At 39.9% G+C, this 16,699-nt stretch overlaps 1 protein-coding gene across 4 annotated transcripts in view; it reads left to right on the plus strand.

The window, feature by feature from the left end:
* TMOD2 (tropomodulin 2) overlaps positions 1-16,699 on the plus strand; it is a 50,559-nt gene that overhangs the window by 25,304 nt on the left and 8,556 nt on the right. For 2 of the 4 annotated variants that reach the window (XM_068551656.1, XM_068551652.1), the window contains exons 6-9: positions 1,100-1,230; positions 2,786-2,893; positions 9,961-10,104; positions 15,391-15,535. In XM_068551656.1, the coding sequence (XP_068407757.1) occupies positions 1,100-1,230; positions 2,786-2,893; positions 9,961-10,104; positions 15,391-15,535 (528 nt within the window). The remainder of the gene's footprint in view (positions 1-1,099; positions 1,231-2,785; positions 2,894-9,960; positions 10,105-15,390; positions 15,536-16,699) is intronic. The other 2 variants (XM_068551665.1, XM_068551670.1) reach the window with 2 other exon arrangements.

Consider the following 16,699-nt stretch of genomic DNA (forward strand, 5'->3'; position numbering starts at 1 on the left):
TATCCACATTTTATATTTTAATAGATCATGCCGGGCTTCCCTGGTGGCACAGTGGTTAAGAATCCGCCTGCCAATGCAGGGGACACGGGTTCGAGCCCTGGCCCGGGCAGATCCCACATGCCGCGGAGCAACTAAGCCCGTGTGCCACAACTACTGAAGCCTGCATGCCGTGCTCTGCAATAAGAGAAGCCACTGCAATGAGAAGCCCGCGCACCGCAACGAAGACCCAACGCGGCCAAAAATAAAAATAAATAAATGAAAAAACAAAAAAAGATAATACCAAGTTACTCTTCCAGAAAATTTGTACCAGTTTACATTCCCACCAACAATGTATGAGGATGCTTTTTCCTCCACATTGTTGCCAACTCTGAATATTATCTTTTTACATTTTTTGGCTAATCAAATGGTATCTCACTTTTAAATTTCAGCGTTTAATTACTTATTCTATGTTTTGGTTGACTGATAGAGATTCCTCTGATCATTAGTTGTTCATTTTCAGTTGGGTTGTCTTATTGACTTGTCGGAGCTCTTTGTACATTGGGATATGAACCCTTTGTATGTTACATATATTGCAAACATTTTCTGTTAACTGCTTTTGAGAATTCTTCCACTCTTCTTTTCTATTCCTTTCTCTTCCCATACCATCCTCAAAATTAAAGCTCCAAAATGGAACTCAGAGGAGGGTGGGCCAGGGGAGGATTAAGGTTTGGGAAATTAAGAGACTCATTTTTTTGCATCTTAGATTCTTTGGTTTGGTTATTATAGTCTGAAAGAGGTCCATATGGAGCAGCAGTAACTACCCATGGATATTCTTTTGGGTGTTGGACTTTGCTGTTAGGGCCTCCTGCACTTTTGGCCCCTTGGAGCATCAGCCACTGAGACTTCTCATTGCAGGTGAAAAACAGCAAGCTTTGAGGCTGTAACTCAGAACCATACCATTCCTGTGCTTGCTTAGTTGAGAGTAAGCTTACTGTCATTGATATCGGAGTATTATTGGAAACAGAGCATATGAAAGGAAGGTCATTTTGGGGGACGTCATCTCTGATTTTTATGGGAGAGCCCTTACATTTTATTTTTAAAATTAAAACTTGTGTCTTAGATGTGGTCAAAGGTGAAAAGGTCAAGCCAGTATTTGAGGAACCACCCAATCCCACAAATGTGGAAGTAAGTCTGCAGCAGATGAAAGCCAATGACCCCAGCCTGCAAGAAGTCAACCTCAACAACATTAAGGTATTTCATTACGATTGTTGTCCATTGAGGTCAGAAAACTTACTGGAGATGACTGATTGCCTGTTTTACAGCTGTTTAAAATTCTGTGTACTCACTGGATTTTGAGGCACAATATCCTATTTGAAAGAAATGGGTTTTAAAAAAAGAGTGATTCCTAGAATTCTTTGAAAAGAATCACAGTACTTGTGTTATACACAGTGTATTAGTTATCTACTGCTGAGTAACAAATTACTCCAAAACAACAAACAGTTATTATTTCACATAATTTCTGAGTGTCAGGAATCTGGGAGTGACTGGACTGGGTTGTTGTGGCTCAGGGTCTCAAATGAGGCTATAGTAAAGCTGTCAGCCAGAGCTGCACTTGTGTGAAGGCTTGACGAGGGCACAGAAATCCATTTCCAAGATGGCACAGTCATGTGGCTGTTGGCAGGAGGCCTCAGTTTCTCAGAACGTGGATCTCTCAATAGGGCTGCCTGAGTGTCCTCACATCATGACAACTGGCTTCCCCCAGAGCAAGTGATCCAAAAGAAAAAAAGAGAGACTAAGCTGGAAGCCACAGTGCCTTTTATGACCTATTCTCTGAAGTCATACATTGTCACTTCTGCTTTGACCATAAGTCATGTCACTCTCAAAGGGAGGGTAAGATGTGTGTGTGTGTGTGTGAGAGAGAGAGAGAGAGAGAGAGAGCACTGCCTGACATCTTTTTTGCTCATTCTTTTTGGGCCAATTTCTAGCATTTAATAATATTAACTGATTTTTATTAAGTACTCGCTATGTGCCATATCCTTTGCTAAATACTTGAAATTCATTATTTCATTGAATCCTTAGTGGGACTTAAAGAGGTTCAGTTGCCCACAGTCACAGAGCCGGCCTGTAGTGCTCTGTGAACTCACATTAGCCTCTAGCTGTGCCCCGTATTGTCTGCCTCCCCAGTGCCCAGTACTACGCTAAGTGCTGTGGAAGAGGAAGTAAGGGTCACGCGGTATTCATTCTGAAGAACTTAAATTACGAGAAAAACACTAAACGAATAATTACAACATGATGTGGTCAGCCCCCACATGTGGAATTGCAGATAAGGAAAATTTTGATCCTGCCTAGGAGAGCCAATAAACCAAGGAGGTGATAATTCTGCTGGGTCTTGAAGGCTGAGTAGGAATTAGAGCAAAGGATAAAGGAATTTCTAGGCAAAAGGAAAAGCATATCTAAAGGTATGGACGAAAGAAAGGCCATGGGATGGTAAAAGAATGGCAAGCAGGTCAGTCTGACTAAAATATAGAGAATGAAAGAAGAAAAGAGGAAAGTGTGCTGTATGCATAATTTGGACAGTAGGGTAAACAAGTGATGCCAGAATGTCACATTGTGTTAGATTCCCTTATTGGACACTAAGTGGTGCTATTTGGTTTAGGATAGGTTGGTTGCTAGAGAATGGGTGATGAATGTCTTTTAGAGAGGCTAACATCTAAACATACAAGGTATTTAAAAGCTGTTGGTCCTTAGCTTGGGGTGAAGGTGCTGCAGAATGATTCATCAAGGATCTGTGTCTTCCTCATCTTAGAACATTCCAATTCCAACCCTGAAGGAATTTGCAAAGGCTCTGGAGACCAATACTCACGTGAAAAAGTTCAGCCTGGCCGCAACCCGCAGCAATGACCCTGTGGCGATTGTGAGTAAAATTCTTAGAAATATAACATGAAAATATTTAATTCGTTAGAAGCTATTTTTAATTTGTTTTATCAATTAACAATGTTCAGATCGGGTAAATTTATTTTTTGTATAGTTAATAAACAAAATTAGTTATAATGAGACAGTAAAACAAGAACCCAACTGTCAGGCACCTTGAATTCACTAGAATTTTGTTAGCACTACACTTTTTGGAGAAAGAAACAAGATTAGATTTGGTATTTAGCTAAATAAATATTTAGATTTTGTTCTGCGCTTAGTACAAATTTTCTGAAACGTTTGTATCTACAGTAACATTCTGTCCCAGTAAATGGATATTATGAGACACCCCCCCCCAAAGCCTACAGGAACTCGGCCCATATAAAAAATGTTAACATATATTTCATTTTAATCTTTGAAATGGATTAATGTGTCTCAAAAATATTTTAAACAACCAAATCTTGAAACATTTTTTGTTTGATACTGTTAACCAGAATATGAAAAAAATAAAATAAACAACCAAAAGCCCTATTCCTTCTATGCACTTTAGATAATTCAGGTAAATAAGGAAGCCCCTGGACCCAAGTAAATACTACTGCCATTGCCATCATCAGTGTTAACCCTCCTATTAATAGCTCCCATTTCTTGAGCAATTAGTAAATGCCAGTGCTGATCTCTGTGCTTTACTCGCATCATCTCACCTAATCCTCACTATAATACAGTGAGGTATATATACTATTATTAGTTCCCACTCTAACAAATGAGCAATTTGAGGCTCCGAAAGGGGTTAAGTAACTTTTCCAAAGTAACACAACTAGCAAGTGGCAGAGCCAGGATTCACCACCAGGTCTTTCTTGTTCCACAACCAGGATGCCTAACCACCAAGCTATGCTATATTTACATACTGTGTCTCACTGTCGTACATTTGCTAAACTATGGCAGTTGTCAGAAGCCTGAGCATCAGGCTACATCAGTGGTTCTACAGCATCTGATTCTCAGCACTTGAATTAAGCTAGAAAAACGAAAGTTTTCTTGACTTGATGATGCGATTTAAAGTAACATGTCTTTTGGAAGACCTAAAAGAGCATTAGGGACTTCCGTGGTGGCGCAGTGGTTAAGAATCCGCCTGCCAATGCAGGGGACACGGGTTCGATCCCTGGTCCGGGAAGATCCCACATGCCGCGGAGCAACTAAGCCTGTGTGCCACAACTACTGAGCCTGTGCTCTAGAGCCCGTGAGCCACAACTACTGAGCCCACGTGCCGCAACTACTGAAGCCTGCGCGCCTAGAGCCCATGCTTCACAGCAAGAGAAGCCACCGCAATGAGAAGCCTGTGCACTGCAACAAAGAGTAGCCCCTGCTCGCTGCAACTAGAGAAAAGCCCGTGTGCGGCAATGAAGACCCAACGCAGCCAAAAATAAGTTAAAAAAAAAAAATAGCATTAAAAACGGACAACATGAAAGTAATGACTACCCATCACAGTGTTGGCACAGAGTAGATATTTGAAAAATACTTGTTAAATGAATGAATGAACATGCCCTCCAACCTCTCAGCATTAGACAATATTTCCATGATGACGATAGCAAATTTGAATTAAGCACTCATGTAAAAGAAGGGCTAAGCTACAGAACTGATGTTTTCACCAGCAAGTCTTACATATCTAAATTTGTAGGTTGAAAGCAGTTTTGAATTTGAAACCTATCATTAAAATAGCAAAAGAGCAGAACTAGATTATTGGTAAGGTGAATTTAGCAATTTAAGGGTTCTTATCTGTGTATGATTTTGTGTTATAATCTCTGCCTTTAGTAGGCTTGTTTTCAATAAAGCAAAAATATTCACAGTCCATTTTGTAAGTAAGTAACTAAAGGGATAAATAAATGATTTGTCGTTTCTGTTTAATACATTATTTACAGTAAAATGGCAGGGATGCAAATAGTGTATAGTTCATTGTCAGCCCTACTAGTAAGCAGTCTAACTTCTACTCTAAGTCAAATAGATAACTTGCTAAATGGACTAAATAAATTTCAAATATAATAATCTCTTTGTTACTGTTTTTAATCCAACAACTATGTATTGAATGTATGCCATGTGACAAGCAAACCATACAACTGCAAGGAAAAACTATTATCCTTGAGGGTGTGAAAAGAAAAGCCTCTTTCAGCCTTATGCCTGGATGGCTTCACATGGTCCAGCCCGCACCTGGCTGAACCCAAGGTAGTTCCCCTTTCAGCTGTGCTATAGTCAGGAAAGAACTTTTCTGTAGGTTGTAATTTGGTTGATTACCCCACAGGCAACAGAGATATTCAGACTGTGATTATGGCTGAACTTGCTGTTGAGAACTTGCTGTTGTCTCAACTTGCTGTTGAGAATTACAAATCAGCATTAAAGCAAGAGCTTCAAGAGACTTTTCTATGTAAGGTTGAGAAACAGATTCAACAAAGTACTTGTGGGATTATTGTGAATATAGGCCAGCTATGTGTATGTGAGATGACATTATCCCCATTTTACAGATGTGGCAACTGAGGCTCAGAGTTTGAGTAATTTAACTAAGATTACCCAGCATGTGGCCAAGCCAGGAAGCAAACTTAAGTGACCTGTAATCAAATTCAGTTTGCCATGCTCCAAGCACTTCCATATAATCACACCTATAGCAGGGAGTATTAATGAAACTTGCCACAGTAATTAATGCCGATGTAGAGAAAAGGCCCAAATATGTAAAAAAATGCTATTACGTATTATTAGCAGATATGCCACATAAAAATCAGAAGTTTCGGACAGCACTGTCCAATAGGAATAAAATGAGAACCACAAATGTAAGCCACATGTGTAACTAAATTTTCCAGTAACCACATTAAAAAAAAAACAAAAAAAAACGGTGAAATTAAACTTAATAATGTATTTTATTTAAACCACCATATCCAAAATATCATCATTTCAAAATGTAATGTGAAGATGTAATGAGGTCTTTTACAGTATTTTTCCATACTACATCTTTGAAATCCAATGCATGTTTTACATTTACAGCACATCTTGATTCAGAACAGACGCTTTTTAAGGGCTTCATAGCCACCTGTGTCCTGTGCCTACCACTGGGATGGTACAGGTTTGGACAGTGCGGGAAACTGCTTTTCCGGGCAATTCTGTAAAGTACTGAAAGCAAAACCTTCTCTTTAAAAATGTATTTCTACTCTAATTATTTATGTAACCTTTAAGAAATCTAGTCTTTGTTTTACTAATGTTATTATCCCCAGCACGTGTAATAGATGCTCAAATATTCGCTGAACTGTGGTGAACCTGGGCCTACAGCCCAGGGTTATGTTTGGCTGGATCTCTCTTCCCTGTTTTGTTCAATATGTGAAAAGTGTTTTCTCAAGTTTAAAAGAAATTGGCAGGATAATGGCTACTTGCCAAGAGGTCCTACAACTTTTTTACAAAGGCCTAATTGCTCTGACATTTTGTTAGTCTAGAAATAGAAGTAAATCCCAAAGCTTGGAGCGTCCATAAGGAAAGGCTTGATGCATTCCCTTCTGGGGCTCTAATTAAAATGCATACACTTAATTCTAACTAAAGACCTAGCACTGAATAAATGCACTTTAGTTTACATGGTGTACAATAACATCAGTCCAAATCCTTGAGCTTCCTGGTAGTTCAAGCAACTGCTTGACTAATACACAGGATTGATTATTCTTCTAGTCCAGCGATTGTCAACTCAGGGTGATTGTGCCCTCCAGGAACATTTGGTAGTGTCTGGAGATATTTTGGGTTGTCATGACTGGGAGGGGTACTGTTGGCATTTCGTGGGTCTCAGAGACTGCTAAACCTCCTACAATGCACAGGACAACCTCCCACAACAAAGAATTATCCAGCTTCATGTCAGTAGACCCGAGGTTGGAAACCCTGTTCTTGTCCCAATTTGGATTCCTTCTCCTCTTCCTTCTTCTTGTCTTTTCTGCCATAAAAGCAGTTAAAATAGTTCAGAAGTTCCTTGTTCTACTCCCCAGAGCAATCACTGTTAGCAGTTTGTTTTTCATTCTTCTCATTGTCTGTATGACTTTAATTAAAGTGGTTTTCAATCCTTGCCGAACACTAGTCACCTGGAGAGCTTTTCAAAAATGCAGTTGTAAATCAACTACACTTCAATAACAAAAAACAAAACAAAACAAAAAAACAACTGTCCAGGCCACAGCCTGAGATTCTGATTTAATTCATCTGGGGTGGGGCCCAAGCACTGCTATATTTTTTAAAGCTTCCAGGTCATTCTAATATGCAACCAGGGTAGAAAAGCACTAATATACATGCACTTATATTTTTGATTTCTTATCTTAGACAATTTTTGATTCTCCATTAGAAAAGATGAGGGCGGTTCTGTACTCACTCTCCCTTCTATTCCTCCTTCCTTTTCTACCTCTGAGTTGTAGTTATTCTATCATTTCACACATTTGAGCTTTATACATTTTATGTCATTATATTCTGTTATGTATATAGGTTGACTCCAAAAAAATTAAAACATCACCAGCATTTACAATTATCTGGCTGTATAAATATATAAATCTCTGTTCTCATGGGCCTTAAAATCTGGTGACTAATGGCAGCCTGATTCTTGTTCCTTTGTGAGTAAATTTTTCTTGCTAAAAACTTTTAGGACTCTCTCTTTTCTCCTGGAGTTCTGAAATTTCACCTGTATGTGCCCACATATGAGTCTTTTATTTAGTCTGCTGAGCATCCAGCAGGTTCTTTCAAATAAAAACTTGAAGCTTTCTTCAACTCTGGGAAATTTTTCCCTATTATTTTATAGTTTCTTCCTTTCTGTTGTCTTTTTTTTTTTTTTGTGGTCCTTCTGAAACTCCAATAAGATGAATGTTGAGCTTCTGGATCTTTCCCTCCATACCTCCTAACATTTCTCTTGTATTTTCTCTGTCTTTCACTCTACATTTTTTAAAACATCCTCAGTTCCGTGTTCTAGATCACCAACTTGCTCTTCAGCAATGATCATTTTATAATTCTAAATGCCCATTGCTTTTTTTTTTTTTTAATTTTATTTATTTATTTATTTATGGCTGTGTTGGGTCTTCGTTTCTGTGCGAGGGCTTTCTCTAGTTGCGGCAAGCGGGGGCCACTCTTCATCACGGTGCACGGGCCTCTCACTGTCGCGGCCTCTCTTGTTTCGGAGCACAGGCTCCAGATGCGCAGGCTCAGTAGTTGTGGCTCATGGGCCTAGTTGCTCCGCGGCATGTGGGATCTTCCCAGACCAGGGCTCGAACCCGTGTCCCCTGCATTGGCAGGCAGATTCTCAACCGCTGCGCCACCAGGGAAGCCCTGCCCATTGCTTTTTAAAATTTCAATGTAGTACAGATTTTCAAAACTTTTTCTTGTTCTTTGTCCTCTTTTTTAAAATATATGTAATAGCCAGTCTTTATTTATTTTACGGCTACAATGTTTTTTCTTTCTCCTTTTTCTTTTCTTTTCTTTTTGAAGTAGGGCAGGGTGCAGAGAGACTATAACAATTAGAAGTTTTACATATTTCTGTTTTCCGAATAATCTCTGTCCCTGTATGGCATGTTCTCCTGTTTGGTCAACTTGGCTTTTCTCTTTCATGGTGTTGGTTTTCCTAATATGTCTAGTAATCGTTGGTTGCCTGGTCATATTTCCAAATAGAGAACAAAACTGATTTGTGTAAACCGGGACTATTTCCTCTCCTGTTATGTCGATCTGGTTCACCAACAGATCTCTCCCTTATAAGGGAAGCCCCTTTATGTTTCTCCATTTGTTACCAACTGACAGGCCACATATTTTATTTATTAATTATTGACTCTGCCTCTCCTACTCAAATATAAGCTCCCTAGAACAGGGATTTTTGTTTTTTCTACTGCTAGCATACAGTAGAAGCCTGATAAATAGTCTTTTTTGGTTGAATGAGTGAGTGCAGGCAGGTGAATTGATTGGCGGCCTTCCCTGCAGTGTGTGCATGAGAAGCTGGCAGGCAACCAGGGAGTCCTCTGCAAGTGCTCCAGTTAGTAGGGCTTCACTCTGCAAGGGATACATTTCAGTATATTTCCTTCCTGGGCAATTGCCGCCTCTCCTCTCCCTTCTCCGACACAGTATCTGGTGGAAGATCTGGAGGTGCCTCAGTTTCTGCACTGCTTCTCTCTTGGGACCTAGCACCCTCACTAGAGCCTCTTCCTGGGAGATTTCTCACTGATGGTTATGCAGGCAGTCGCTCTTTTTCAGGGAAGCCACAGGGAGGGATGGTGTGCTCGCCACCTGCTCTAGCTGATCCACCTGTTCCTAAGGTAGCTCTTTAATGAGACGCCCTAATCAGCTCTTACCTCTGGCATCTCAGGCAATTTTGTACTAATTTCTCCACCAATCTTTCTGTTTTCTGTGTTTTAGCAATTCTTCAAGATAATGGCCCTCTTTTTTTGTTTTCTTGCACTGTGAGAGTTCCAGCCACTTAAAAATTATATCTTTTCTTCATGACAGTGGGAAACTTTGGGAATAAAGGGAGCAGACAGGTTCATGTGTACAGTCTGCTGTCTTGAACTGGGAGGAGTCTTTAGCGGTTCTGCCACTGAGTGTTGATTTTGTTCCAAAAGTTATCTTTGAAAAATCCTGATTTGTGATGACCTGAAGTAGTGTCCAAATGCTAGTCAATGATAAAAAATTTTTATCCATTCATAGTAAAAGGGAAATAATTATGAGACTGTGTCGTTTCTACACTTTTCCTAATGTTAAAATGCCTTTTCTCAAAAAAAGAAAAAAATTGACAATGATAACAGATGGTAGTGAGGTTTTTTTTTAATGTCCTTACTTAATAAAACAAAGTTGTTAATTCTATGTCAGTTTTTTTTTTTTAAGTTTTGCATGTATATGAAATTCATAAGTCTGGACTGCTGAACTGAACTATCTTTTTGCATTTTTAAATTATTATCTTTGTTACTTGGAGGTGAAAGTATGATTTAACTAAGGTTTTCTTTAAGTACTGTAAAAAATATGTATTTAATGTGGGGGTGGGAAGCTTAGTAAATAAATCTTCAGAAACCCTAATGGTTATTTTCTTTTTCACATAATAAGGCTTTTGCAGATATGCTAAAAGTAAACAAGACCTTGAAAAGTCTAAACATAGAATCCAATTTTATCACTGGTACTGGGATCCTGGCCCTTGTAGAGTCACTCAAAGAAAATGACACCTTGACAGAGATCAAGATCGACAACCAGGTCAGTTAACTCACAGGGTACATGTGAAAGGGAGGAATACCACAATGGAGGGAGTTAAAAGACAAAGTTCTGTGACTCAGTTTGATGTTCTGGCTTTCTGGTAAATTATGACAGCTTCCAGCATGTGGAGGGTGTGTGGGAGAGCATATTAATGATTAAACGGTGTACAGTGGGGAAGCCTGAGACAGAAAGCTCTCCCCAGCCCTGCGCTAGTCAGGCACCAGAGGAGGAAAAAGAGGAGATGGGGGCAGAGGTGTTGACAGCTGCTTTGTTCAGCCTTCATCATCCTTGCCTCTTAGCAGGAACTTCAGCGCAGTCCTGCCCCAGCCTAGCTGTTGCCTCTCGCTGGGACTATGAGAAAAGCAGAGTGGCCACACCCAGAAACAGACTCCTTGTCCTTGGTTAGCAGCTGCCAGAGCCAAAAGAGCAGTCCCGGGCTCCTGCTGTCTGGTGCTGGACACAGAGCCTTGTTTCAAGGACTCGGGGTTCTAGTAGATGGCCTGGCTTAGAGTAGTAGTCCACACCCACAGTGTGATCACAATCTCAGCTCTGTTGCAGCATTGCTCCAGGTCACACCAACAGCCAAAGCAAGCCGCTTTTCCCTGGAGCCACCCCCTCCTGTACCCCGAAGACCTCTTTTTCCCAGCGTCAGCCTACAGTGTTGCTGTAGTCGCTCTGCTGGTTTCAGCTGGTTCCTGCTCCCAGACAGCAGCTCTCAGTTCTCAGCATGATGCTGTGCCCTTCCCCTTTGGCTACAGGGACGTGTCTGCAGTGGGATTCAGTGAATCTGCGAGGTCTAGACACTGTATAGTTGGAATAAAGGGCCTTGGAATGGACCAGAAAGAAGAGAAAGCAAGGAGACTTGTGCTGTGAGCATTCCCCTGTGGGGTGACGGGACGGGCAGTAGGGGAAGTGACCCCTGCATGCCTAGGAAAATCCCTGGTCTAGACCCTCCAAGATGTGATGAAACCCCAGGGTCCCACCCAAGACTATTGCCTAAGCCTGGAGACCCCCAGCAGATCCCATGAATAGTTCTACTCTCTCTTTTTCTTTTTTTTTTTTGCTAACCGGAACAAGTGGGCTGTTTCAGTGCAGGTCCTCTGTCCCTAGACTCCTCCTGAGCCTTGTTGCCAGGGGAGCAGGGGAACCCCACCAGGAGACAGGTACTCCCTCACTCTCACCCTCCCTAGAAGGGATGCATTATCAAAACAGCTTTCCCTTGCAGAGGTGTGGAGTGAATCCCTGGGAATGTGCACACGTGGCTGTACACACTTAGGAAGCTCGCTCCTGTGTATCCTAATGTGTCCAGCTGCTAGTAAATTAGGGCGTGGGAGAGTAGGAAAACAAGCTAGAGGGAAATATTGAGTGAAAAGAAGTGATAGCTCAGGGATATATATCAAATAGGCTAGTATCAGGAAGAAGTTATGAGGACTCTTAGTAAATATTTCCAGGAGTGCTAAGACAGAATTGGATACCTCATTCCAAAGTATGTTTAACTTTCTGTGTTGGTTCAGGCCATTGTGAAACCCCATATCTGAAATAATGTTCCACGTGCTTTGTTACCAGTTCCTTGTAAGATACTACCTAGTTAGGGTTGCCAGATAAAATACAGTTAAATTTGAATTTCAGATAAACAATGAATTATTTTTAGTACAAGTATGTCCCATGAAACATTTGGGACATCCTTATACTAAAAAATTATTTGTTATTTATTGAAATTCAAATTTAATTGTGTGTCCTGTATTTTTATTTACTAAATCTAGCAACCTTATACCTATTAAATGAGCTGAAATCCTGAAAGATTAGAATAGAGTAGCTTTTTAGAATGCATGTGAAGAAGACCCTGAAATATAAAGTCTGCTCTCTTAAATTCCTCTGAAGCATCAAACCTCATCTCCCATCCTCAGTCATCTAGGGATGGATTTGTGTAATTTTTCAACTTTCATCTCGCAATATGCCTCTGAAATGGCTTCTCTTGTGATAAGAGTGTTAAGTTCTAAAGCAATTGGAAAAATTATTTGCTTTATTCCAATGAAGGAAATTCAGACTCAAAACTTCTCTTCCATCCAAATTTTCTTCATTGACTCGTAGACTGTTAGAAGTAGACCTCAGTTTCCTCATCTGTACAGTGAAGGGTTTGAAATAAAATAATCTCTAAGACAGTTTCCTCAGGAAGGGCCAGCAGCTGAGACCAATTTAGCATCATTGCAGCAGGCAGCTGCACCAAAATGAAGGCCTGCTGAGAATCCAGCACTGGCGTGAGCTGCCATAACTAAGCTCCAGGTAAACAAGTGATGATTTAATCAGGTGCCCCTGTGAGAAGAATAATCAGTGATGCATATTAATGAAACAGATGGGTAACTGCTAAATAAATTTGAGTAGAGAGAAAAGGTCACAAAAAAGGTGATCTGAAGGACTGTGTGCTTAACTTTTGTTTCTTTTTCTTTGTATTTAGTGACTTAAAATAAAAAAGAGAAACATCCAAATTATAAGAAATTTTGGTGCCCATTTGTTGCCCTGGGTTTATACAACACAAAAGATCTCAAATCAAAAAAAAAAAGACTCAGGCTAAGAAAGAAAGATGCTCTATGCTCTACTACTTTCTCCCCTTCTTTTATATGCCCTCCTCCCAATATAATTTTCTTCGGCTCTTATATCCTTTTATCACCACAGCACGCTCAAGCTGTATATTACCCAAATCTAAGACTCCAAATGCCTAAGATTTGTGAGGGGAAATAGAGGGGTGTTATGTCATCCCCCTCAGTCAGCTACATCCATCTTGAGCTCCTTCTGCCCTTGGATAGCACCTTTGGCCGCCCCCGGGGGCATAAGCCATAACTATGGCAGCCCCGACCTTAGCTCAAGTCTCAATCTCTAATACAGCCCCGTTGTCTGAAAGTGTGTCATGAACTAAAGTTGCTCATGAAACTTTGAGGTCAGTATCTCTTACCTTTTTTGCTGCCTCTCCCTCCCATGGCCCTACGCTGCTGAGAATAGTAATCTCTATACTGTGGATACCCTGAATTGTTATTTTCTGACTGGAAATATCACATTTTGTTCATTTCTTGGGGAGAGACTCATTTGACAGGTTGCTGGATGAAAAGAAAGAAGAGGAACAGAGTTAAGCCTTAGAACTTGCCTAGAACACAAAAATTCCTCCATTAACTTTTCTTCTTCATCTGCTCAATACTTAAATTTTCCAAATTTAAAAGATATATATATATTTAAATATATCTTAATATATTACATATTTTAATATATTTAATATATTTAAAAGGTGTGTGTATATATATATATTTAATCAAAATTGCATGATTCAGGCACAGACATAGACTTGGCAAAGCCATAGGGTCCAGAAACACACCCAAGTACACCTGAGAATTTTGCAGCAAGGTAGTATTTCAACTCAGCGGGGAAAGAATGAAGTAAAAGATGGTGGGACTACTCACTAGCATTTTTCTTTAAATTTCTATTGGAGAATAGTTGATTTACAATGTTGTGACTCACTAGCATTTTGGAACAAAATTACATTGGGGCTCTATCTTAATTCTTCTACTAAAATTCATTCCAGGTAAAATGAAGATTTAAATATTAAAATATATGAAATCATAAAACAAATGGAAGAAATGAGAAGTAAAGAGGCTTCCTCAACATGACATGAAATCTAAGAGACTAATAAATTTGACTATATGAAAATGAAAAAAGGTCTTAATCAGGAAGTCAAAAGACAAACTGAGCAAAGTTTTTTTAGCATGTTTGACAAAGGGCTAATTTCCTAATATATAAATTTTAAAAACAGGAACCACAAGCTGGTAGAAAAATATACAAATGACAGAGGTTGGTAGTTTCCAAACAAAGAAATACAAATGCATAAGAAAATTAATTGTTCTTAGTCATAATTTGAGAAATGCAAATTAAAGCAATTTAATAAATACAAGTGAAATAAATTTTTACCCCTTAGATTGAAAGAGGTGAAAAAGATTCATAATATCCCATGTTGGCTAAAGTAGGGAACACTAGCTCTCCAACACTATTAGCAGGAGTAAAAATTGTCACAACCTTTGATGGTAAGTCAGTAATTTATCAAAATTTGAAACATGCTTACTCTTGGGCCCAGCTATAATTTGCCCTACAGGCACACTGGCAGAAATGCCCCAGGACGTACTTTGTGTGCAAGGGAAGTTCACCATAGCATAGTTTGGAATAGGAATGGAAAGGAATGTAGCAGTCAGTAGAGCATAGCTAAATAAATTATGATCACTTACTACAATACAATGCTGCGCAATTGTTTACAAGGATGAGGGAAACATACTTACCTACATGAAAAGATTTTCTTAATGTTAAATGAAGAATAAAAACATGTTTCAGAACAATATGCTAGTGTGACCCATTTATGTGAAAAAAAGCGTAGATGTACATGTGATTACGTAGACATATGAATGCACAGAAAATGTTTCAAAGACTACATGCCAAACTGGCTTTCTCTATGGGGAATGGGAATACTGGGGAAAGGGAGCTTTTATATTTTATACACTTTTTTTGTTTGTCTTTTCTTTGTACTTTCTAAAAAAATTAATGAATATAGTATGAAAAAATATACTATGTTCCTTAAATTTAACTGTAAATTCCTAAATTTACATGCCCCATTTTTTAACTCTACTTTTTAAATTATTATTCGATGTCTCAACTTAAAAAGCAAACAGACAAAAAGCCTCTTTCCACCAACTTAAAAAACTTAGGGGATTTTCCTGTAGCCCAATAACCCCTTCAGTGTTCGATAATTCAACTAGCTACAGTTCAAACCACTTTAATAAAGCCTCTTGAGGATCTCCTAGTGAGACTGTTGGGAGAGAATGGCCCATCTTCAGTTATTTTTGGATATGGACCCCAGAACAGAAAATTCCATAATTGGATTGATTGCTATAAGACAGTGTCACTATTAAAAAAACACCCTTTGTTTAAACAGCAGGTACTGGGGTAATTGGAAACACCAAGTATTAGTTTTGCTTTAATTTACATCTGGAATTGTCTTTTCCTTCATAAATAATTTGCTTAGTCTTTTCAGTTTAACATGCCAGCAGATTCAGCTGTCTGTTGGATTTTGCTTCTCCTCAAGGAACAGTTCTCAAATAACTGTGTAGAGAAAATACCTCAAGTGATTTTGTCCCTTTCAATTTGAGACTTTTGCCTTTTTATCCAACAAATAGCCATGCATCTTTCCCATGCGAGTAACTGTTCCCTCTTCCTTCTTGGCCATTCTCTGTATGTGTCCACACCTGCAATCAGAGACAGCAGTTGGGAACAGCCGTAGAGATGGAAATTGCCCAGATGCTCGAGGAGAATTCAAGGATCCTCAAGTTTGGATATCAGTTTACCAAGCAAGGACCACGAACAAGAGTGGCAGCTGCCATCACAAAGAATAATGACCTGGGTAATGCAGCCATAATATGTGCTGTTAGCAATTAGAAGAGCAGGATGACCATTCATTTCTCCACTTCAGATATAACATCTCACAGATACCTTTCCACTGGCCTTTGGTGTCAGCCCTTCATCAGAAGCACATTATTACATGGTCATAGGAATCCTCATCATCTTCACAGTGTTTTAAGTTTTATTGTAGCATTCCTTCAAGAGGAACTGTTTATTCTTTTTTTTCCAGACAGGCTTTGATTTTTGCTTGATTTCCTTTGTGCATTTACTTCTCCTTTACTTACTTCTTACATGTAATCACCCTCTGTTGTTATCTATACCACAAGATGGACACAGTGACATGGAAATTCCCAATTCACTTATGTTTGACTCCTGACTGTGCTTTTGTACTTGGGTTTAAATATGGTTATTGGTGATTTACATGTGAAATAACCTAACAGAGCTATGTTTTATAAAGGTTAAACTCAGAAGTAGCTTTTTCAGTTAGCCTCTCTTTAATCTTTCCTGCTACCCACTCTTTGCTGAGGACTTATGTTAGAGTGAGGTGAGGCATGTCCTGGTCAACCACAGCAAAGAAGAATGGGACTGATTAGGAAGGCTTGGTCTGGGGACATCCCAGCCACCTGAAGCAGTGTGGAGCAAGGCCATCCAGGTGCAGACAGTCCACTTGGCAAGCAGTCTGCCAATAACAGAGCTCAGTCCCCAGTCTGAGGTTCAGGGACAGAATGCCGGACCTTGGACAGGGAAACTGGACAAGGTGTCCCGCCACGTATAGTGCTGGCCATGGAGAGGGTTCAGATGGTGGACAAGATGGAAGCTAAGGGTTAGAACCAGAAGGGGGCAGGTACATGTTAGTGTCCTGTTTGCTGCCCAAGACCCTGAGGCCCAGCAAAGGTGCAGTGAATGGCACCCAGAGGCTGGCCAGGCATATGGCAATGCCTGCCTCCAAGGTGCAAAGGGTGAGGCTCAGGGGGCAACCCAGCAAACAGGGATTTGGGGAATGATTAGAGCAGCAGTTGGAAGATTCCTGGGAAAACACGTGGGTCCTCATCTGAACAACACGGAGAGCAAAGAAAAACAGGCAAAACAAGAGGTCTGAAGTAAATGGAGAGGCAGTCCTGAGACCAAGAGCGGCAGCTGTGGGCAACAGCTTTTGTTGAATTTT

Source organism: Eschrichtius robustus, chromosome 1 (assembly GCF_028021215.1).
Source record: "Eschrichtius robustus isolate mEscRob2 chromosome 1, mEscRob2.pri, whole genome shotgun sequence".
Lineage (NCBI taxonomy): Eukaryota > Metazoa > Chordata > Mammalia > Artiodactyla > Eschrichtiidae > Eschrichtius > Eschrichtius robustus.